This window comes from Amblyomma mixtum, chromosome 6 (assembly GCF_055824585.1).
Source record: "Amblyomma mixtum isolate Tamu chromosome 6, ASM5582458v1, whole genome shotgun sequence".
Lineage (NCBI taxonomy): Eukaryota > Metazoa > Arthropoda > Arachnida > Ixodida > Ixodidae > Amblyomma > Amblyomma mixtum.
The window spans coordinates 97,795,680-97,820,898 of NC_143017.1; the positions used below are offsets into that span (position 1 = coordinate 97,795,680).

The 25,219-nt window shown below is 50.5% G+C and overlaps 1 protein-coding gene across 1 annotated transcript; it reads right to left on the reverse strand.

Annotated features, from left to right (window-relative positions):
- Positions 1-352: 352 nt before the first annotated feature.
- LOC149339798 (proclotting enzyme-like) lies at positions 353-19,210 on the reverse strand. Its single transcript, XM_089548468.1, has 7 exons — positions 19,150-19,210; positions 14,972-15,259; positions 13,479-13,555; positions 10,839-10,960; positions 3,597-3,874; positions 3,189-3,334; positions 353-554 (listed from the first exon to the last, which is right to left on the reverse strand). The coding sequence occupies exons 1-7, from the start codon at positions 19,208-19,210 to the stop codon at positions 390-392; spliced, it is 1,137 nt and encodes a 378-aa protein (XP_089404594.1). The 3' UTR covers positions 353-389.
- Positions 19,211-25,219: the final 6,009 nt, after the last annotated feature.

Genomic DNA, 25,219 nt, shown 5'->3' on the forward strand with positions numbered 1-25,219 from the left:
TACTTTTTCAATTCTGAAAGGGTCCCGCCCCGTCGCGGTGGCTCAATGGTTACGGCGCTCGGCTACTGACCTGAAAGACGCGGGTTCGATCCCGACCGCGGCGGCTGAATTTCGATGAAGGCGAAATTCTAGAGGCCCGTGTGCTGTGCGATGTCAGTGCACGTTAAAGAACCCCAGGTGGTCGAAATTTCCGGAGCCCTTCACTACCGCTTCTCTCATAGCCTCAGTCGCTTTGGGACGTTAAACCCCAATAAACCAAACCGAAAGGGTTCCATCAACCAATGAAATTGTCACACAGAAAGCTGAGAGCACCCGCATATGCCCGAAGAAGAGAGAGAGAGAGGCAGGCCAATTTCTCAGGTAAACCAAGCTGGCCTTCTCTCGTTTTATTACTGAGCCGCGCCCAGCTCGTTGCGTAGCCAATCGAGGTAGGAGGAGACGCGGGTGTAGACGCCCGGGAAGCCCGGAATGGCGCAGCCCTTTCCCCACGTGACGATGCCCACCACGTAGTAGCGGCCCTCGTACGGCAGGAGCAGTGGACCTCCGGAGTCTCCCTGTATCGCCGCCACAGAGAGAACAATCAGTGCGGGGGGGGGGGGGGGGGGGGGGGGGGGGAGGAGGAAAAGGACGGGGAGGGAAACGTCCACCCGATATCCTCCTTGGTGCGCCCCCGCGAAACACACAGGACACAGGAGAGCGAAAGCAGGACGCGTTCTGGAGCGAAAGCTCTGCTTCACGACCACAGATGCAAAAGCTGGGCCATCGCTGAAGCCTTGACCTTGAATAAATGAATAAAATAAATATATTCACTACTGCGATCTAATCCGTAGCGGCGTGAACAGGTCACCTTCGCTGGCCAGTGCACAAGAGCACTATGCTATCGTCGCATGACTCGTGTTAAAGTGCAAAAACACCCTAGCGCTGTGCATTGCACGTTGTCCTCTTCATAACTTCCATCTGCGGCGCGGACAGACCAGATGAGCCTAACCTCGATCAGAGCTTAACCTGAGTCTAATAACGTGGCCAAACCTGCCGATGACCCAGCAAAGCAGTACCACAAGCCAGTAATGCTCAGCACATGCTTTCGCACGTCTACTCGGTTTACACCCGGCTGCGGCGGCAAAATTTCTATGGAGGCGAAATTCTAGAGGCCCGTGTACTGTGCGATGTCAGGGGACGTTAAAGAACCTCAGGTGGTGAAATTTCCGGAGCCTTCCACTACGGCGTCCCTCATATCCTGAGTCGCTTTGGGACGTTAAACCCCGATAAACCAATAATCTACTTGGTTTACCTACGCTAAAACCCTACCATTTTTTTGACAAACGCTAAACCTTTTCTTTTTTGGTGTTTTCAAATCTTTCGTCTTGAAACCCTTACTCTACTGCATATCTGCAAAATGCACTGCGAGCGAAAGAAAGGTGACCGCGGCGACCTCCATTTGCGCGATACAAATCCAGCAGAGCCTGCGCATGATGCGATGCATTATACAGGGCTATCGAAAGTTAGCTTCACAGATTTATTAAAGTTAGGAACTTAGAGGTCAGTGAAATGGACCTCACATACAAGCTATGCGTTCATGGGGACAAAGTGAGATACGTCCATCAGTGGCGTGCTACTTCACAGAGAAGCGCTGAAGCTCACCCAGTGTCCTCAACGGAAAACAACAGAATTATAGAAAGAAACCATATTTTACGACGAGGTATGGGTTTCGTCTGTTGACTTAAAACATTCGCAATAAATTATGAACACAATTTATCTTGAACGTGAATTCCGCGCGTTTGCAGTTCTGTAAAGATATATCGATAGAGGAACATCGGAGTATTGTCTGCTAAAAATTTCTCCATTTTTGTGGCCACTCGGAGATAAGCACTGAAGGGTGTTCGTATCGCTTACTTTTTCTATGCCTGTGACTCGTAGTCATTGAGCTGATAGGGCTGGTGTTCGCCGCGTGTAGTGCCGCTACAGGACTGACTAGCCTAGACTGGCTGCCGATAAAGGTGAATCGCAGGGGGCGGAAAAAGCAAAGCGGATGTCAGTGAATCTCAGGCTGAGAAGTGTTTGGGATTGGGCTCGTTGGAATGTCATTTCAAAGATTTCAAACACTGCACTGCTTGGAAAAACAGGAACATGTTAGAGAGACAAAGAGAGAAAAAAAGAAAATCTCAGGCTAACATATGTGTCTACGTATCTCAGCTGTTCCTAACAGCTCGAGTTTTTTTTATGTAGTGTTGTATATCACAGCAGTGTTAATGTTGATTCGAAGCTGCTTATGACAAAATTGTTCCTGGTATGTGATTGTTGTTTAGTAACAGTACAGATGGCCGCCCAAGAGAACATTAAAAAAAATTGTTTGACAGTGAGTTCTATACGCAGTGAAGTGGTAGCGCAGTGATTTACACGATGTGCAGATTCCATCAACAGTGGTATAAGTCATACCATCCGAAAGACAGTGCCCACCAAATGTCTTAGGTGCTCAAATGTTAAAATAAACGGTGAGTTTATGTAGCCCGGCGACTGCAATGCTTTAGGATGTGAGCGCATTTCTTATCCCGCTACAGATTTCAACTGGCCAAAGTAAACCGCTCTATAGAAGAGAACGGCTTCTCGAGCCAATACCTTTCTGAATAAGAAAACCTGCGGGGGCGGTTATCGAAAAGCGTGTAGTATTCAGGCAGACGTCCCGTCGGCCAAAAAAGTTTGCGGGATCTGCAATTTGTGGCGGTGGGAACAAAACAGCATTGCTGCGCCATCTGTAGTCGCAGAGCGTGACCTCAAGGATCACGGCACTTCTGGTTATATTAACTCTATGCCGCACTTCCTCGCCAGGTGTGCCGTTAGCCTCGACGCTCTGTGACTGCAGATGGCGCAGAAATGCAGTATTGCTCGCTCCGCCACGAATCGCAAATCTCGCAAACTTTAGCAACCGACAGAGCCTTAATTCAGCTTACACAATTTTGATAATGCTTGCAGAACCCACCAACGTTGCTAAGGAGCCGAAGGTCTTAGCCATTGAGCCACCATGGTGGTGCGTATTCTTAAGATATCTTTAATTGAACGCTAAGCGAAGAGGATCTTCAGAGCCTCGCCTCCCCGCGCCTATACGGGCAGGCCATCAAGCTCATGGCCATACAACCCCTCTGTCACCGTTGCCTTAAGAGGTGATGGAAATGAATGGTGTGCTGTATCACCTGGCAGGCGTCGATCTCGCCAGGAATGTCCCCTGCGCACAGCTGCTCTTTGGTGATGAGTATGTACCGTTCGTACGCCTTCTTGCAGTCGGCCTCGGCCCAGATGGGGATCCGCGCCTGCCGCAGCTCGTTGCTTCCATCGTGACCTGCACGCGCACGGATCCCTGTGTTAGAGCCTGTTTCATCCTTTGAAATCATGCTGATAACATGAAGAAGGGGGGTGGAGGGATGTTGCGTTCTGCGTGCTCCCGGGGTAGAAAGTTTTCGAAATCGAGGCGAACCTAGCAGTATATACTGAGCGACAAGTAAAAGGTCGACTAGTTCTAGGTCCACTAGATCCACTAGTCCTCCTTTCTTGGCCCGCCGAGAAGCTAGGCCTGGCAGAATGGCCTTGCACCATGCGCTCACCGAATTTGGTGGCGCCCCAGCCAAGGATGAAGGCGTTCTTTCCCTCCAGGGTGTCGGAGGCCAGCGGACCGAAGGGCAGGCAGACGGGCTGCACGAAGCGGCTCCAGGTGACTGGTTTGCTCAACACTAGCAGAGCGATGTCGTTGACGTAGTTGCGCAGAGCGTAGCTCGGGTGGCGCACCACGTCGGAGACCTGGACGTCCACGGGTGCCGTGTGGTCATTGGTCGAGTTCAGGTCGTGGTCGCCCAGCCGCACGGTCAGCATTTGGGCGGACAGCCTGCGCGTTTGGCGCCAGTCAATAGAACACTTTGGCATAGTGTTACCGCACACCGCTATCACCGTCCTTCACTTCCATTTGGCCAGGTGGCCCAGACAGGGCGAGCGCGCATACACTAACGCGGTTTTACTAACGTAGTTGCATACCTGCACCGGACCACACGGCTCTATGCTGCACATGCTCAAGGACCAGACGTGGGAGCTCAAACGCCACTCTAAATTGGTTGCACTCCCCGGCGATACTGATATCTCTCTACGCTAGTGGGTCTCCGGCTGTGCTAAACGCTGTAATGTTTCTAGCTGGGAGCTAGACGACAGCACGACTTTGGGTGAAGCTGAATAATTTTTTTCCCTAAAGACAACATCGACAGTGTTAGATAATGCCGCCAAGTGTATTGAGCACGCCCAGTAGAATTGGTTATGACTGAAATATATTAATCAAATGTGCTTTAAAATCCTTTCTTCTTGGCGGCACTCCAGGCGGTTGTTGGTTTGACTGCCTTCAAAGGGAGAAAACCCTGGCCAGTTAATATCAGCGCTTAGCGACATTTACATGGTTTTGTTTCACTCCAATGCACGCTTCGGCTTTAATAAAGTTTCTGCGCATGTCAGATGGGCACCCTAAAAAGCTTGTCGGGCAATGATGTGAAGCGTCCCTGCTGCGATGAGATTTTGCAGGCCCTCAGTAAATACATGTCTAGCACTAATAACTTCATGAATGAAATACGGCCAGAATAAAGTTTTCACAGAGTGAAGAGTCAGCAAAGGATCGGCAATTGAAATTTACTACATCCCGCATTGAAAAAATGGAACACTAGCAACCAACAGCCACCTAAATGTGAGAAATAGGGCTCTCGGGGTAATTAATCCAAAGGTACAGGACTATGTTTAAGAAATAACGGATGAAAATTAGATCGCTTATTAGGCGGGTTAAAAGTATTAGCATTAAGTGTGCACAGTCGTGTCATGAATGTATTGTTACGTTGCCCGAAAGGCTAGTCACAAGCAAGGGCGTCGTCAATACGCGGCAGGGGGTAGACGTCTTTTTTAGTGATCTTATTGAGATGTCGATAATCTATGCGAAACCGCCATGAGCCGTCCTTTTTCTTCACTAGTACCACTGGAGAGGCCCAGGGACTGTGGGATGGTTCGATTATGTTCTTGGAAAGCATTTTTGAGACCTCGTTGTTTATGACCTTGCGCTCGGCGTGGGAGACACGGTAGGGCCTGCGGCGAATGGGAGGGGCATCGCCGGTGTCAATGCGGTGCGTCACAGCGAGAGTTTGGCCCAGTGAGGTGTTGTAGACGTCAAAAATGTCGGAGAACGACTGGAGAAGGTCACGAAGCTGAGAAGTTTGGGCGGGGCGGAGATCGGTGGGCATCATGGTCGTGAATGCGTCCGAGGACAGCGGAGTGGACCGCGGTGGGTCTGGTGGGTCGCGATTAGGAGAGGCATCTAATGGAGCCACATGGCACTGGGCGAGTGGGGACAACGTAGCGACGCACATGCCGGCTGGAAGCAGCTGTGAGGAGAAGCCGAAGTTCAAGAAAGGTAGAGACAGGTTGTTGGCTGTGACGGTGGCGATAGTATGGGGCAGGACAACACTGCGGGTCAGTGCGAGGTCAAGGACTGGCGCAACGATGTAGTCACCATCGGGAACAGGGCGAGAAGGTGTGAGGGAAACGAAAGATAAGGCTTGAGGGGGCAGGTGGGCATAGTCGGGGCAGGTCAACCGGAGCGACGAGTCGATGGGGTCAGGATTGAGTTGGGGAAGCTCAAGGTGAAGGACACCCTGCGAGCAGTCAATGAGCGCAGAATGATCCGACAAAAAGTCTAAACCGAGAATGAGGTCATGGGCGCATGTGGTAAGGACGGTGAACTGAACCGGCGTACTGTGGTCACCGATTGTCAGGCGAGCGGTGCACAGTCCCTCGACAGCAGGCATAGCACCATCCGCGACGCGCACACAGGACGTTGCAGGCGTAAGGACTTTGCGTAGGCGACGGCGGAGGGCAGCACTCATCACGGAAATATGGGCACCGGTGTCAATAAGGGCTTGCACAGGAACACCGTCAACTGTAACGTCTAGCAGATTGGGTCGAGTCGTCAGTAGAGGGTTTGAGGTCCGGGTCGTTGATGCAGCGTCACCTCCGGGAGCTGCATCACTTAGTTTTCCCGATGAGAGGGGCGGTAGGACGTAGCAGTCGAAGCACGAGGCGACTGCGGTGAGCGTGAGCGGCGGGCCAGCGGCGAAGGCGAACGGGAGGACTGTCGTGGAGGTTGATCGGCGGCCTCAGACGTCTCGGATGGGCGGCTCGCTATGTACGTTTCCCCCGACCACCGCGACTGGGACCTCGCTCTCCCGTATGTTACCTTCGCATACAACTCCTCCCGCCATGATACAGCCGGTTACTCCCCTTTTTACCTTTTATACGGCCGCGAGCCCCAATTGCCTTTGGACACGCTGCTGCCTACTCCTGCTGCTCCGTCCTCTGAATACGCCCAAGACGCCATTGCCCGTGCTGACTACGCAAGTTAACTTGCACGCTCCCGACTTCTCGCCTCGCAGGCCTCCCAGCAGGAGTTCTACAACCGCCGTCACCGCACAGTCTCTTTCTCTCCTGGCTCCCTCGTCTTGCTTTGGTCCCCATCTCGCCGCGTCGGCCTCTCCGAAAAACTTCTGTCCCGTTATGTTGGCCCGTACCGTGTCCTGCGCCAGGTAACTGCTGTCACTTACGAGATCGCTCCAGCCTTCCAGCCCGCTTCCTCCCGCCACCTTCAACGTGATATCGTCCACGTCTCTCGCCTGAAACCCTACCTCTCGCCCTGCCGTTCGACGTCATCCCGTACACCGTGACGGTGTTTTTCCGGACGGGGGGCCATGCAACGGATATTCACAGAAGACAATGAGAAGGAAGTGCCTGACTGGTGTGCGCGCGCTTTTGTTCGGTGCCTCCTGTGTTGTTCGCTCTGCGCTCCGGTCGCCCTTGCTTGTGACTAGCCTTTCGGGCAACGTAACAGTATTCTGTACAGGCTCCACGCACTTCGGCGTTCTGAACCAATGTTTGCGCTTACAGGACGGGCAGCGTAGCTTAAGAGGTCGTGGGTTCGGATCCCACTGGCGGCATGTGTTTTTTTTATTCTGCTTTCGTTAATCTTCCATTGATGAAAACCACAAATTCAAAAAGGAAAAGATAATCTGTGGCTTAGCTTGGTTAAGCCCGGTAATTGCGAAAGCAATATCCATACGTACGCCATGGTACAGCTGGTAGTGTAGCTGGTGGTGGTGCTTGTGGTTAGACTTGTGGTGATGCATCGGTTATACAACCCAATGCAATTCAATCCAATGCAATCCAATCCAATGCAATCCAATCCAATGCAATCCAAACCAATCTAATCCAATCCAATGGAATCCATTCCAATCCAATGCAATTCAATCCACTCCAATCCAATCCAATGCAATCCAATCCACTCCACTCCACTTCAATCCACTCCAATCCACTCCAATCCAATCCACTCCTATCCAATCCAAACCAATGTAATCTAATCTAATGTAATGTAATCTAATCTAATCCAATCCAATCCAGTCCAATGCAATCCAATCTCATTCAATCTAATCCAATGTAATGCAATCAAGGTCAAATGAAGGTCAATGGTGGTCACCGCATCGGCGCTATGGTGGCCACCGGCCGCCGCACGACGGTGGTCACCGGCCGCGGCACGCAACGGCGTGAAAGTGCAAGTAGTATTGCTTTCGCAATAATATCCCCTGTGCTCTTTGTTTTCTGTGACTGTTGGCTTCCCTCATATATGCCACAACGAGCACCTCCTTCCATTCCCTCGTCTGCTGAACGTAGTTTCTTGTCCTTTTGATACGCGCTGTAGATTTTGAAAGGACCGCACGCATCGCTGCTATGCTGTCGTGACGTTCGCATCGCGGGTACTTGCTTCCAGTAGCGGAAGTAGTTCCGGCACTACTTAAGCAATATATTGTTCTTTTTTCTCCACAGCTTCTGTGGGAGGCCTTGGCTGCTCACTGTCACGCGCTTATGACGTGGAGGTGAGAAGCACTGCGCGCTCTTTTTCCGAGCCTTGAAAAAGCCTTAGCTGGATGGGGTGTGTCTTCGGGCGCTTGCTTTTTATGCAGAGTGCGAATGAGCCGCATTGCAAATGGCGCCGACGTTGAAGTACTGTACAAGACAGTGGACTGAAACGTGGCCCAAAGTGGACATCAGACGGGCAGAGGAATAGATCCATTAAGCCTCAGGCTTAGACAGTTTCACAGGGGAACGAGGAACGAGAATAGAAAAAAGTAGCTTTAGCTCGAGATTGTGTTATATTCTGTAGTTCCTTAGGAGTTTCTTCGTGGCAAACATTCCAGAAGAGCTGGAGTCTTATCTGTCTGCAATGACAAAGACGAAAAACAAACAAACAAACCTGTGTCGTTAACAAGCAAAGATGCTGACTTTTGTATCGGACTGTGAATGTAACATTTATGATGGCGCTTTCCTTTAGGTTGATTTTTCAGTAAACGTGGGTGCGGTTACCTCACCACTTATGCGATAAACTTTACGTGAGCCACAGTTTACCTTGTTTTTGTTTAACTGCCCTAAACAAAACAAAATTTGGACGACGCTTAACATACCCTTAAGAGTACCATGCGATTGCAGTAGAGATCCCTCCCGCGACTGTACACCTTCTCTGTCGTCTATTTTCTACCTACACGCCCATGCCTGTGAAATCGCTCATTCTAAACCTTACTTTACCTACCCAGCATGGTCGGTTGGTGAAAACCCGGTGGCAGGTTGCCAGCAACGGTGAGCAGGTTGTCATGACATCACAAAATCACGTGACGTCTCGCACCCAATCATACAGGTTGTGATGATGTTGCAAGGTCATGTGACTTCTGTTTTCTTGAAACCGGACGACGGGTTTTGCTCATGACGTCAAATTTAATGTCGCATTGAAATGAGCAAGGGTTGGAAGGGCAGCCTTACTCCGCTAGCCAACGCTACGTGTGAAACACTGCCTGTCACTGGGCACCAACGTTGCCTGGTACTGCTGCATCTGCCCAAATTTATTTCAAACTGGATATTTTGATAGGCGCGCATGGCGCCATCTATTGCAATTCTAAAGCGCAAGCACCTGAATGACCAATATGAAGCCCCACGGGAAGGCCATTATGTGCTCTCAAAGCTTAGATCTCAGCGCCTTTTCACCTTGCTAGCCGGAGAAGGTACAGCGTGTGCCTTATGGCCGAGGGTTGCGTTTAAGACCAACAGGGGTCGCACAATCCCTACCGCTGGCCGTGGTATAGAAACAACCACCTGGCAGTGCAGTGGCGCATCGGTTAACGGCAGCGCACTGCTCTGGTAGTGGTATATGAGGACTCGCCACGATACGCGAATGTTAACTAAAGAATGACAAATTCCGAATATATGTGCATTGTCCCACTAAAGCTATCGCGTCATACCCTTAAGGCGGAGCTCATCTGTCCCCTGCAAATGAAGAATGAACACTTGATTTAGCCCGTCTACTCGGTTTAACTGCGTTAAACTTTTCCCACTTTTCTGTGTATATCAAAAGCCCGTGTGCGGAGGTTTGCCTTATTTATTTCTGTCACCTGATTGAGTTCTGTCGGGCAGAGAAAAGGAATACGGGGGGAAGTATGCTTGCAACGATATTGCGGCGAAAAGCTCTCAGAGGTCTCGCCCAATTCCGCTGAAAGAAGTGGTAGCAATGGCGCTTGTGTGCCCCTTCGTCCCTACTCTCTCCTCTCTCGTGCAGCACATTTTCCCGTTTCGCTTGAGCATTCTCCTCGTAGGCCGGAGGTCCAGAGTTCGATCCACAGTGTAGCCGGGTACTCATTGATTCTCCAATGTGTGCAAGCTTTCCATCTGTCTTATCCTCGCCTTCTTTTGGGTCAAATGCTTGGGAAAATGGGTATTTAACCCTACTTTGAATATACCGAAATTTCTTATGCCATGGCCTTCTTTGGCAAGCCGCACTTGCGCCCTAAAGAAGTCAACATCATCATCACTGCGTCGAACATCGATACCGTTCTCATTTACCACCACCTGAACGAAGGAGTTTTCGGTGCTAGCTTAATACACTGACTTCTTTTACACCGAGATAACGGTATAGTTTGCCGTGTACTGCTAACGTATTCGGCGACCATCAGCTGCCAGTGCTGGTGTGCAAACGGCCCTTACGTACTAGGTGCAGGCCGGCTGAGGGCGCATTTAGGCCCTCGGAATCATCTGCGCACGACTGGCGGCTGGCACTCGTGGTATGGGGTAGGTGTGGGCGCTGCGCTTAAACTTTCTAAAGACTCTTGCGCAGCGAAATAAAAAATTTAGGGGCACTTTGACTGTCGAAAGTGCGTAGAGGTGAAAGCGTTTTCCGCACCACTTTGACTGCCTCTCTGGCACTGGTGACGTCCCCACTGGATGGTGTCACACATAATTAATCACTAATTACTAAGTAATGTCAAAATACTAATTAATAGATAGCTACTGATTAATGAGTAAATACTAATTAGCTGCTAATTAATGACGCTTAAGCTTCGCCTTTAGGAGTGGAACGCGACAGCGTGTTGTAGCGCTGCCAGGTAGTCCACGGAACGCCACTACCCATTCGGCGCGATGCCTTGCCCTTTGAACGCAACGCTTTTTGAGGAAAGGAAATGGCGCAGTAATTCTCTGTCATCTCGGTGGACACCTAAACCACACCTACAGGAAGAAAGGAAGTGGGAGTGAAAGAAGAAAGAGAAAGAGGGGCCGTAATGAAGAAAATGAAAATTGTATTTGAGGAAAGGAAATTACGCAGCAACGGTCTCACACATGTCGGTGGACACACCTCAAAAGCGTGACACCTCTCCTGACAAGCCTCTGCTGACAGCATTCTGTCGACAACGATGAGGCAATAAAAGGCTTTCGCCATGAAATAGAGGAGGCGTACTCACTGTCTCCCTCCTGCATCGCGGCTGAGGCAGGTGGCCGCGGTGAGCACGTGACGATCCGTGATGAGCGCGCCACCGCAGATCACTGTTCGCTCCGCCCCCTCAGCCTTCTCGTAGATGGCGGCCTGCAAGAGAAGGTGCAGACGATCGCGGCTGCTGTAGATCGTGTACGTTTTCTCGCAACCGAGTCGAGAAACCGAAAACAAAAGGTAAATAAAATGCTTTGGTGGGAAGCAACATAACGTCGCAAATTACTTGTTGAAATCTAACTTTCCTCTTCACTCACGACATTTTCAATGGCTATGCGATTCATGCTGTCACTGCTAGCGCATGAAGGAATACAGTCGAACCCTCTTATGACGGCCGCAGTTAAACGAACGCTCCCTTATAGGAACGAGGGTGGTGCTACCGTCAAAGTATATATTACAGCAATGGCATTGGATCCCAGCTGCAACGAACACCCGCGACTGCATAACTCGGTTACAGCGAAAGAGGAGGAGCTGTAAACTCGGCCCCACTGTTTAAAACCATCGCTTGTTGCAGGAGCGACGAGCGACGAGCGTCTCCTCGCCAACGTGTCACCACAACTCCCCTCCTATGGAAGTAATGCGGTGACGGAAAAAGCAGTAAAGAAATAATTCTAAAACAAGAAATACAGAACTAATAGAATTCCGACAACACATTTTTACCAGATGCAGCCTTCAGTATGAATCGAAACCCGGCGTATTCTACGTGGATGCCTCCGGCCCCCATCATGGGGGATGGTACACGGCCGCAGTCGTTAACCAATCCAAAACAGTGAACGGCCTTACTTTCTGAGCCTGTGATATAACACACGCGGAGGAGGTCGCCATTGCGTTGGCTGCATCTGATCCCACTTCAAAAACAATTAATTCCGACTCGCGAGGGGCATGTCGGAACGTCGAGCAGGGCTGGGTACCGTATCTAGCCTACCACATCCTCCAAACAGCGCCGGTGAGCGGGGACCCCGCTCACCGGCGTATCGTTCGGGCTCCTGCTCACATGGGCCTTGTAGGAAATGAGGCAGTTGACGCCGCCGCCCGCGCGCTCTCTCACAGGACATTCCCCTCCGACCCCGACGATCAGGGGCTCGAATTCACTCCCGCTTACTCCTTCAAAGACATTGTTTTACTTTTTATCAATCTGGCCACGGTCTTTATCCTCGCCCGTGTAAAGGTCTCTCAAAGGTGGAGGAGCGGCTTCTGCTTCGCCTGTACACTAATACATTGCTGTGCCCGGCAGCCCTCAAACACTTCGACCTTTTCTTTCTCGGGCAGCTGGCCGCGCTGTGCGGAGAGGTCTTCGGACATTTACCACATGGTGTGGGCCTGCCCCTCCAACCCTGCTATCCCCCCTCACCCCAACCCAACCCGGGAGGACTGGGAGGCGACCCTGCTCGGCTGCTCTGACCTGCAGGCCCAACGGGCCTTGGTCGCGCGAGCCCGGGCGGCGGCCGACGCCACTGAGGTCCCGAACTAGGGACCTCCACCTAGTACTTGTAAGGGCTGGCTCCCTCTGGATCAGCTCTTACGTAACCTCCTTAAATGTATGTATACATAAATGTTTTCCACCACGACTTCAGAAAACTCATGCCTTGAAAATCGATGCCTAGCGCTGGTGGAAAGTGCACTATACTCGAGGACAGTTTTCCGTGGCTATGCGCGAGAAGCTACGCGCGCGCGCCTCCAGTTTAGACGCCTATCTCTCTCCTTCGTGAGAGCGTGATAAGAGCGCACTTGCGAAAGACTTGCTACTCGCCCTCGTAGCTTCCACTGCATAGCCACAGAAAGGTGTCCCCGAGTGTAACCTTCTGTTCCCGTCTTTGTGAGCACGAACATGAGCACGAACGGCTGCGCCCGCCGGTCGCCTCTTGTCATACGGAAGGATCGCAAGGCGTAATTCTTTGGAAGCTATGTCTCGTACGCTGTATACACGGCACAAAGGACTGAATGATGCGCGACTATTTTTAAGGCGCAAAGCACTACTTGCCTCACGCGTGGCGTGCGCAGAAAGTGTCCACACCTTCTGTCCACAGAGTAACTCGTGTAAGCTCAGGTAAGTTCGGAGCAGCGCAGTGCGAGCTGCAGCCAATGGGAGGATACTCGAGTAAGCTGTGAATGTGACTGCGCTGGACAGCTTGGAAAGCACCGTAAAGGGCACAGTTTGAATAAGCAGCCGCGCATAATACTTACAGTGCCCGTTTTTGTATTTTTTCCGGTAAAATGGTAAGTCCACTTGCTACGAACCTCGAAAACACAAAAGGCAACCTTCACCCCCCCGCCTTCCTCAGGATCGTTATAAGTGGACTCGACAAAAATCAGCACTTTTATTTCGGTCTTTACAACAAAATATAATGTGCTACTTTTTCTTGCTTGCTTGAAAAGAAGGCGAAAGATAAGCGGTTAATTCCGCAGAAGAAAAAAACTATAAAAAGGGTCGCCATTACTCTTTAAGAGAAACCAGTCAGTGTTATTTGATAATTGGCGCCATTATTCAAATGGCGCCGATGAAGTATCTCGCTGCATGTTGCCCACGGCCGCGGTTACTATTGTGTGCAGAATACAATTGCTGCGGGATTTCGTAGAGCTAATGTAGAAACAAATGCGCCCGTAGACCACGTACCATCCATGGCCACGCGCCGACGTCAGCTACCCGTCCTCCAACCACACGAGACTCGATGACGTCGGCTCTGCCGCAGTCTGCACACCAGAAGTTCCACGCAATATGTGTTCAGTCACTCGCTATCAAGCGCCAACAACTTGACAGCGGATGTATCCAGTGTCCTTTTGAAAAATCATACGAAAAAGAAACAATGCCACTGGGCTTGCCGAGCAGATGTTAGGGCATATAGACAGGATCTACACAGGTACAGTGCCACAGTATGCTCTATCGTTGCGTCTACAGTCCTTGAAGTTGTCAATGGCTGCGTTTAGCCCCTCACATCTGACTCAACATTGTACACAAGACACTTATATGCTTACAAAACAAAGTGTCCCAGAAATAAAGACCGAGGAGCCCAACAGCTTGGGGCTGAAGCTTTGGTATCGCATGAGTAAGCTGTCTCGCTCTCTCCTGCGCTTTTCTTCCCTAAAGAGTCAGGCTTTGCCCCTTCGATCCTGCGACCAACGACGGGACTTGAGAAAATATGCCGGCTGATAGTTGTATCTCGGGACAGGAAAGTGCGCTATGGTACAGGACGAAGGTTGTGTTGTGTTGTGTTGGGTTTCATGGCACATAGGCAATCAGGACGAAGGAGATGTGATGCCAGGGCCATATGCTCTGATACTATGCCTTCGGAAGCAGTCGTAAGCGTGTGCACGAGGGTAGGCAGTGGCCATACTCCGCTAAAGAAAAAAGTAACACGGGTGAAAAGAGGGGAAGGAATGGCGGTTTTGAAGAGTTTGGTCTCGTATATTTGACCGCCATGTGTTCAAACACCCGAGAGATCTTGTAATCACTTTTTGCTTTGAAGATGTGTGTGACGCTAGAAATTCAAAAGATAAGAATGATTACGCAACTGGTGAAAAAAATGTGCTTGCATCGTTATCATAGAGCACGTGCTGCAATGCTCAATGTTTGGTAAATATTATTTACTGCGTTCACAAGATGGCATGAAAGATATTTGTGACATGAATGACGTTAACTTTGGTAGAAGCAAAGATTGCGTTGCTTGGTGTCGCAGTTTCGGAGAAAAAGCTGCGAGTTCACAACAATGTACGCATTTATCTACGTAGCACCGCAAAGAGTTATTTTTGAAACAGCCGAATTTGTGAATGCGTGAGCTCTGGCCTTTAGTATGGCAGAGGCGGAACAGCTACCTTCGTTCAGTCTAGGCTGACACCATGTAGTGACTACTTCGCCAGTAGCTGTGTCGCAAAAGCACTCAGTGGGGGCCATATCGCTATGTGAAATGCAGCTGGAAGAGAACATTTCAAACGTTTTTCACTTGAACTTAACGGCTTTCATCTTCGTCACTTCAAATCTAAATTTTAGATGTTCATGCATATTATTTGTTGAAGGCTGTAGAAATTTCATTGAAGCTATTCCTTCAAGAAAATCGAACGGGACGTGGTAGAGGGTGTAGCAGGTGTTCCCACACCACCGCGGGGCCTCACTTGATGGCAACGCGGAGTGGGAGTCGACGGGGAGGGGGGCCTCAGTGGGAACGGGTGTGCTCGGTGCTCCATCCGCGGTGATCTGGCGGGGTGTGGCATCCGTCGAGTTGGCCGCTGCCTCCGGCTCGGGAGCGCAGCAGAGCCTAGCCTGCCGACCCCGGTAGCCGCACACGAAGCGGAACTGCTCTGTTTTCGAGAGGTTGGACAGCGACGTGCACTGCGACGACAGGATACAGTGGCCCTCCCGGCCATCGGGGGTGCGGCAGTTGCTCTCCGCTAATCTTCCGGCTTCATGCGCAAGAAAGACGGGGACACTGTAATAGCACCACACTCGCACCGCAGCGCACTACTAAAGATATGGATTAGGCGCTGTGGCGTACCTGGACTGGGGCCAGAAAAAAAAAAAGAATATCTAGGGACTTCGGCACACAACAGCATGGTATCTGTTCCATGTGTGGTGAACGACGCCACTTTTGTGCCGAGCGAACTTTCGCGCATTATTACTGCAGGTGGCAGCATTTTTTGGCCTTGCTCGATAACACGCCGCAATAGACTGCTGCCCGGCTTCTAGCAATTACTACATAAAAAATTTGGAAACTTCGTTTCCATACATACCCAACTGCAGTCTATGTTTCCCAAAGTGATGTCTCGTCACGAAGCGAACGATGAATGCCTTGACCTTAAAGCGAGTAGCAAGCAACGAGGCGCCTCAGTATAACCTGACAAAGATGCTCAGGAAACAGTAGCCTCTTAAATTAATTAAAAAGGCAGCAGAAACTGATGGACGCACGGATATAGTAGGGAGCGCGTTCTGTCACGATCACGATGGTCACGATAAAGGAATTCGAGCTTTTCATTCTACCAGTACCTTGACCTGCGGTGTAGACCTCAGAAGAGCGGGACAACTTGCTCGGTTGTCTCTGCAAACTGGTACAGCAGGGCTATGTGTTACCCTTTGCCCTACTTACCAGTCCCACAGCAAAGTGAACGCTTGTTCGGTGTAAGCGCAATTCACTAAAGTGAACGGCCCCCTAAGTTGGACTGTAGAACTCCACGTATGCACGTTTGTTATTACCTTTCGCAATGTGGCCATTACGCGTTTATGGAAGTCCGCACGCTATGTGTGCCGCTTCATGTGGGACTACTGCCCGAGACAGCCCAAAAGCTACTTTCCCATCAGTAGTTCAGATAGCAGTTAGCAGCCTCGTGTTGAAGCAACATAAAGCGCGCTAAAAATACCGCATGCTGGGAAGTTTGTTCCGTACGAAGGTGTAGTACCTTCTCTACTCTGTTTGAATTCTTCAGAAGAAAAAAATCGGTCTCATGTGTGACTTTCTTTTTATAATGAGTTTTTACCACTCCGTGCTGACAACCTCAGAACCCGTGAAATATGGTTCCTCACGCAAATACAAATGTTCCTGTGCGGTATATCCGATTCTGCGCATGAGTGTGTGGAATCTATGAGAATTCAACTGTGATCGTCAATACTGCGGATGTCTGGGCTGGTTGGTACATTATTATAAAACTGCAGCATAGAGAAAACAGCGATATAGGAGCACACAGACGAGGACGACGCTGCACTACCAACTAAAATTTTATCGCAAACACCCGTTGCTTTATATATATAAAAAAATACAGGCATAACCTTTACTCTCTTTCCTTTTCCTTAGCTCCCTGCAGTGTCGTGCAAAAAAGAAAACCTCCTTCTATGATAGGGTGACAGATGTGGTCTCGGCACATTCATCATCGGATTCTTGGAAGGCTTCTACATTCTCGCTAGACAGCCTGTGCGCATTCTTTTTCGGCATTTCATATCACAAAGGCCTACTGGACTTGTGCATTTTTGCTTTCTTCGCATTTCTTTCAGTGCACCTCAGTATTCGTGCCTGACGCTGCTGTTGCTGCTGATGCGTGCTTTTTGTCCGACCATTCACGTACCATCCTCTCTGTCCTGCGCAATGCTTTCGGCAAGAAAGGGAAATGCGATAAGGAATTCCTTGAACGCATTCGGAGTACCTTGTTTGGTGCGCGATTTGGCATTTTGATTGGTTCTCTTGCCCACTGACTCATGTGCTCATGCTTTTCGCCTTACTGGGCTCCGCGAATATGATCCGGATGCCGTGTCAATTGTCGATCTTCACAACGCCGTGGATTAATCCATGGGGGTAAGGAACCATCGAAAAATTCTTAATTTCTCTTGCTTGTTTAGGTATGATTTCCTTTTATCTGCTAGGAATAATCTTTGGTACGGGGCTCCCTGCTGGGTTGCAAAGCACCGCCAGACTCAGCCCTGCTAACACAAGCTTAGTCAACTGCGACTGAAAACTTCGCTCCATCTGATGATTACATGACTCCTTTAGAGCGGACTGCAACCTTGGCCTTGCGATTCCCCCTTTAACTGTCTTAAAACGGTTGGACCTGAAATGTAGGAACTACTTGTTTGCTCGCGGCTGACAGGTCTTACAGCGTGCCACGGTGAGAATTCAAGGCTTAAGTCTTAGAAGCTTAATGCACCGTGGTCTGGAATCTCGCCGGTGAATTTCAGTTTAAGCAGATAAAGAAAATGAAGATGATGCCAACATTTCTTTGATATGAAGCAACGGGCTTTTCCAATAAAATTTCAGTTCTCAGTGCAGCATTCTCCTCGTCAACGTCTTCTTTTTATGCCGTTGTTTCGTTTCTGCTTCAGTTCTGTATTAAATGTCTTGCTAGGATAAATTTTCCCACGTCTTCAATGCGGTTCGACTTTCGCAAAAAGGTATATGTTTACTTCGCTGGACGACAAGAACTAACACGGACTGTTGACGCTCGCTGTACTTCCTACAGCGCTACGTTCCGTGTGAGACACAAGGAAAATAGCGGAGAGTTCTGAATTCGCGGCAAACTCTATCACATTTAAAAACCTTACAATTTCCTCGCCGACTAGGTAATAAACAGCATCTGTCCACGATAGGAAGCCATTACACTGGCGCCGACACAGGCAGGAAAGACGTAAATTATGAAATCGTCGAAAGTAGCTTCCTGCATTAGCCTGCCCGCGCTCACACTGGCATGCTGAAACCTGTACGTTCACCTTCAAAGGGGACTTCCAGCGATAAACTTAAGCCTTCTCGAGCAATCGGGAATAAGGCGCTTCTATAGTAGCAAAGACCTCTCTTTCCACGCGAGCAAGTGCACCAGCGGACACTGCCACGTAAAGCGTTAAAAGTTTCTGCAACTTTCATTTGGCGTACAGACTTCGAAGTGGGGCTCGATTTACTTTTTTAGCGAAGCGGCCTAAGCTTCTGTAATAGTTTTTTTCACTGTATTTTATTTTAGCTACTCCACTTCAGAGCAACAACAGGAACCGAACAAGGCGAAATTTTTTCTTCTATATCGGTTTCGAGGGCGCTGCTTGCGTGTGAGGAACTCAGATTAACGATATCTTATGCGCACTTGTTTATGATTTGTGGGGTTTAACGTCCCAAAGCGACTAGAGCTATAAAGAACGGCGTAGTAGAGCGCTCCGGATAATTTAGACCACCTGGTGCTCTCTAACGTGCACTGACATCGCACAGTAGACGTGCCTCTAGAATTTCGCCTCCATCGAAATTCGACCGCCGCGGCCGGGGACACAGAGGTTAACTATATTCTTGAAAAAAAAAAAAACGATTTTTTTTTTGTCTCTGTGGCTGCATTGATCCTTGTTCAGCTGGAAAAGACGCATATTTGTGGCTGCAAATATGGGCTTTTAAAGTGATTTTTTTCTTTGCCTGACGTCAAGACGGAGGAGGATCACCATATAGAAGTGAATTCTGGTGTAGCCTAGCCTTGGAGATTCCCTTCGAAATTCAGCCTTGGCGTCGACGCAGTTCACTTCTATAAATGCCAGTGGTGACGTCTCCTGTAGATAATTTCCAAAAAATATTGCTGTGATTATATAAGCTTAACTTTCAGTTCATGTAGTCTATCAGTCATTAGGACGCGGTAATCTATCGATACAGGCCAACTTCTGTTCGTAGTCAGTGCTCTAAATGCACTTGCTGATTCAGACGAGATATGATTGGTCCTGTCAGCGCGAGAAAGCTCAATATGCTACGAAGCGACGGCGCCATCGAGGCCGCTGCTTCCTACTGCTCGGGCAATGACCTATACGGGAAGCGGGGGCGTTGCCGGCAGCCACGTCAGTCCATGCTCACCGCCAGAGTTGGCTGCGTTCCCGACCGCGACAAGCGCCACCACCAGCAGCCAGAGCAGCATCTGCGAGAGAGCGCCCCCTTACGCTTATAAGTCGAGTCTTACTGCACATGCACACAAGCAATTAAAAAAAAAACAAAGCTGATAACAGTCGGAAGCGCGAAAGACACCCGCGTATCGCTTTTTCTTTTATTCTTGGCCGTGTCTTTGAGAATCACCGTAGTGCATTCACTGATGGTCAGTCTGCAGTCACAAGCGACAGAAGTAATTGCGATGAGGCTGCAATTTAAAACACACGATTTTCTCTTGACCAGACGCAAGTCACCTTAATGTCAAAGCCTTCTGACTAGAACTTTGCAGGGATTCATCCTAAGAATAACCGGTCTTCTTGCAGAAACAAAACACAATGGGCTCAAAGAAACACGCTTCCCACTTACCGCTCGCATTGTGTCGAGTATTAGGAAGGAAGGGCTGTCAGGGAAGTCACTCATGTATCACTTGTATCCGGGAAACCAGGAAACACAGAACTCGGAGTGAACAAGCTGTCTCTAATCGCCGAAAGATGACTGATGAACTGTGGGAGGTGCTCTGGGCAGTCGATTTGCAAGCGCCGAGCCGCGCATCCTAGAACGACGGGTAATCACACCACTTCTTCATCAGGGGTGGGACAGGCTAGAAAGGTTTTGGAGCAGGAAAATCTGAGTTCGGGAGCAGTCGGCCTTTTTCATTTTCCTGTGCTGCCACCTCGCGTACAACGCTGGAAGCTCATTGGTAGGGTACTGTGCGCCCAACCCGGCCGGACTGAGTGCCGCTGCGGAGCACGTTTTGTTGGAATCTCTCGACGATGGCGTGTCCTGGGCAGCACCTGGTATCTGGAGAATTTCTACGGCTGACTGATGGCGGGGTGCGAAGTCCGAGGCAGGCTGCTGTGCCCACCGAAGAGCAATTTATTCAGTATCTCCGATCATCCGGCATGCGATACGATCGCCACCTAAGCAAGGGCCGCCGCACCAAAAGATGAAGGCTACATTCGGAACATAATGTTCAATGAAATATCCCCCATCATTTCCCATTCATTGGTGGTAGTGCTGTTTAGCTTTATCAAAACGTGCCGCAGCTTAGCTGCATGGAGGCCGATCTGCATACAGTCGCGATATTGAATGTGCAAACTCGTATGTGCTTGCTGGTGTGCGATTCCAGTTTGCAGTGTTTTAATGCAGGAACAGATGAAATGGCCACATTTTTGCCTCAAGTGTCCTCTATTTTTTCTTCCGTTCCACCATCCGCCCGTCCGTAGGGATCCGTACAGATGTGCGTGCTGCAAAACTTTTGGAGATAACTTAAATATACCCGATTCACTTTTTGCCCTACCGGGATACAAACCTAAAGCCATTTTTGGTGACGAACTGGAAGCGTGTGAGGTTACCGCCGCAGTGCACCTTTTCTTGTTCTTTGAAAAACAGTTGTCTGCGATGAGCGCACGCCGTGGTATTATACATGGATTTGAACGTCTGAAACATGGGCTGCGTGGAACGCTTCAGTGGAGGGCTCCGTATTAATATATGCGACTTGGACTTATTTCACGCGCATTGACATACACAGCACACTAGTGCTATTGTAATTCGCCTCCACTGAAATGCGGCTGTCGTGGTCTGCATCGAAACCGCGATCTTGAGATCAGTGACCGGAAGTCTGGGTGCCGCGGTGCCGAGGCCTTCCTGCCCACGAATAAAAGATTTCGTGATAGACTGCACACGCATTTAACCGCGGTAACTTGTCCGTACCTGTCACAAAGTGATTCCCGCTCAATTTTGACGTTCTTGACGGTGCCCAAGGGCGGCCACGATCGTCGAGCTGGTGAACTGCTTTTATCCACGCTTCGCGTCGAAGGCGGTCCCGGGAAGCGTTCGGAGAGCGAAAAAATTCGGCTTTGCTTCCCTTTACATATTGGACATTGCAGCCGTATGCAACACATGTCGTAGGCATCGCCAAATGCGTCGTGCTGAGCGCCCGAAGGCTGCAGCAAAGCACCCCGCCGCGTAGGAAGCCGGTTTGTTTACACTTCCAGTATGTTTCGCGACACCGCCGCCAGGGGATGGGCGCATGCGCAGTCGCATCGTGAAAAAGGCGGGTTCTGGAGCAGTTCTTGAGCATCCATGGAGCAGAAAAATATCTGTTCGGAGTAGTGCTGTATTTTGGAGAAACTTAAGAGCATGAACCTAGTCAAGGATTATAAAAACATATTTGCATGTCTCAAAACTCCAATAGTTGTGTTTGCTGGTGGGGCCTGCAGATGAAGCCATATGCCATCTCAGGAATCAACTTCAGCGCTCAAGTGCCGCAAAGCATGCCTCTCGGCATTGCTCAGTACCACCGCTGTACTTAAAGTGATTCTGGTTGACACATGCCGCATGCACTTCCAGCTATGAAGGTATGCGAGGACAAAGATGGTTTCCAAGGGCATTGACGGCTGTGCGCACCGAGAGGGAAGACAAGATTGGACTGAGTGACTTCGATCCATGACTCAGATGCGTTTTTTCAGTGCGAGAACGTTGGAGTGTACTAATGTCAAGTTTTTGGTTGCGAACTGATTCGGATATTTTCGAATGATTCCGTGCTTTTCATAAAACGCAGCGAAGAAAGAAACAAGAGTGCTGTGCAAAATGTCATAAGTTACGTCCGTATGGCCTACTGGGCACGAGAGAGGAGAGAATGAAAATCAGAGAAGCTCATGGAGCGGCTTGGGAAACAGAGAGCGGTATCCGTCCGTCCGTCCGTCACTGCGTTCACTGCCACTCGTCGAGTGCGTCATGGACCTAAGCTAAGACTGTACAGCGCGATGCTGCACCTCTAGCTTCTTGACCAGCGGGTGCGCAGCGGCCCGAGCAGCCGCACGAGTCCTCGACAACAGCCGACGTTTTGGATTTAAACGAGGCCTAATATTATTACTACGCGTGCGGGTTTCCCGCGTGCTTGTATAGTCGATTCTACAAGGGACGATAACTGATGGGGCATGTGCGAGGTGGCTGTGATTTTTTTATGGCGGAAGGGCATTTGGGGCCGAAGGACGCCATGGCACAAGGTGTCCTCGTCATCAGAGGGCGGAGATGAAAGACCCATTTCCCAAGCATTACATCCTGAAGAAGCCGAGCACCAGAGCAGGGGGAAACTTGTACCCATTGCATCACCAGTGGGTACCCGGCGGCAATGGGAATTGAACCCCACACCTCCCGCATGAGAGGCGGGTGCTCAAACCATTAGGCCACCACTGCGGTATGCTGTAACTACAGTGGGGGCCGTTTGGAAACGCCGCACTAGTTGGCCGCGGGTTCATAAAAACAGGAAATTACGTTATTTACGAATGCTCAGAAGGATACAATACTTCGAACAACGAAAGTCCGACGTGAACCGAATCCAATAGTGAGCATGCACAGTTCGCTAACTATTCTAAATATTGTAATTTCTCTCACCCCTACGAAAGGAAAGAATTCGTGTTGGCTACACCTGGCCTTTGGCGCAGCTTGGAGTAATTTCGGCCAATTTAATGCTTTTCGCCAATTATGACCGGGAAATCGCGTTTGTATCAAAATGGTGCAATTCGTGCAGCTGTCTCAACCCTGCCATACATCAACACTCGTCTCGCGAGGGTGAGCGGGAAGTGCGCCTTCCCGAGCTAGAATCTCGCTCGCTGCAACTGACGACATCCCATTGCCGTCAGTTGCTGCAACTTGCTACTGCTTGCTGCAAACAGGAAGGGACATCCAATGCTTCCCGTCAGTTCACGCTGGATATCCCTGCCTGTTTACGCAGTCATTCATAAGCTGTGAGTACGTTGAACTCTTTCAGAAGCGAAGATGTCAGTGAGAACAGGGAAGCTTCTTCCTTTCTTAAAGCCGATCACGCCGATCATGCTGATGCTCCGAAAAGTGTCTCCCTCCTGCGACGCCATTGCACCATTACACTCTCTCCCGGAGGCCACAGCCAGTCGAACCCTTTGCGATAAGAATGAATGAATGAATTAACCCTTTGCGACAAGAACCGCTGCGGACTCACAACACATCCTCGACACTTCCGTAACACGAGCACCCCGTCCTGAACAGCAGCCTTGTTTTGTACAGGAAGAGAGAGGAGGGAAGCTTAAATACAAAAGAGACTCCCCGCAAGGCATCGGCATTTTCCGGGTGTAGCGAAAGTCGCGATCCTGCGCGAAGCCGACGGAGGCGAAGTGAGATGGATGGGCCAGAGGCACCCCTTTCTCGTCACAGACGGGAAGGCGATGCAAGAGAACCGGATCCGCGTAATGTCGGCCCCCCTTCGTCAGCCGAAGGGAAGAGGGCGCCGCTTTACCTCTCCACGGGGCGTCTTGGAAGCTGCACGCGCTCCGTGAACATCTCCCTGAACATTGATGTGATGTTGTGCTTCAATGGGTGCCCTCGCACTTTCATGTCGCTGCAAACGAAACCGCTGACCGTCTCGCCAGAGAGGCGCACAACTTTGCAGAGAAGCGAACGGAAGCACTGGCTGCTTTCGACGCGGCAACAGCAATCATCCGCCGGAACACTGCACTCCACCACCCAGAGCGAAGTCGCGCTGGGAAGACCACATCGGCCGATTGTGTTTCAAGACTTCGACCGCTGTTGCGTGTGCAGGTGCCTGTTGATTGCCGCCACCACCCCGAGGCGAGGACGATGCGCGTTGTATTGAACGTGGCAGCACAGAGACAACCAATCCCCTCTTGCGTGAGTGCCCGGCTTTCGTGCGTGAACTTAACACACTGTGCCACGGTTACAGGGAGCTTGGCGTCCTTCGTACTTCCACCGAGCAGCTCATATTGCCGCGGGACCTCTGCCCTCAAACCACGCCACGCTCTTCGACAATTGGTTCACTTCATCGAAGATGTCCACGCGTTTCGTCTGTACCGCGTTGCGCCTACCACCCCACTGAGTGACTGCACTTAGCGAGTCAATTGTGGACGCGCCCAACGCGGGGTGTCCATACTTTGCACACATTTCGCGTCCTGGCCCGCTCTGTCCGCTAACCCTTTAATAACCTACCCGAGCAGCACAGTGAAAGTGACCTCCTCTAGTCTAAAGTGGCACACACTGCGCAACGTTCTTTTCCAATTTCATTGCATATATTTAGTCGCTTCTTTGCGCGTTGTCTCCGCTGCCCGCTTGCCCGTTGACACGCGCTCACGGGGTCAAACGAGTCCCGCCGGCCCCAACGCGTACGCTTACTGTGTGTGGTCGACAGTGTGTGTCGGACGCAACCTCCATAGGCTTTGCCCAGCGAGTCCCTTCTTTCGGACCATCACTGTAGGTGAACCCCGCGGACTGCGGCGCAGCGCTTGAGGCACACAGTGGCCAGGAGAGACGCTGTGTGGGGGGCTTCGACGCGAAAGGTGAGAGTGCGGGTGGGCAGGGCCCGGCGACCGCCAGTCATCTTGACCGGGCGCCTCGCTGCCCGATGACCAGATTGCAGCGCACCAGTCTGTCGCGACATGCGTATCCTCCTTTCAAGGTTTGTAGGTAAATGGCTGACCGCGACTGATGGTCTTTCAATCGTGGAATTTTCATGTATTGCGCAGTACATCGAGAAGAAGGAGGACTGCGACGCGACAAGACAAGCATTATAGGGGCACACTGAGCACAGTGGGCGGGGAAAGCGGGTCTACGAACCGACACACACAGGCATTAACTATGCCCAACCCTTGTCCCTCAAATCGTGTAGTAGCAAGTTGCACTACTTCGGAAGTACGGGCGAGATAATCGTTGGGAGAGTTTGTTAGAAAACACACGTCACAAGCATAAAATACAAGGCGCTATGCACCGGAAGATCGCTAATCCAGAAGAAATAAAGGTAGGAGGCTTACCGTGCCCGGCGGTCGTCCGACGAGACACGGACAGGGGAGATGACCAGGGGTAGGCGAAACGTGTTCCTTGGTGGTCCGGGGAGAGAAGGAGAGAGAGGCACTTTCCGCAAAATCGGTGCATTTTATCGCTTCCGGTTTCTGCTATCAGCGGCAATCGTTTTGCCCTCTTCTGAACAGTGTTTGCCCCCCTTTCCTCTTAT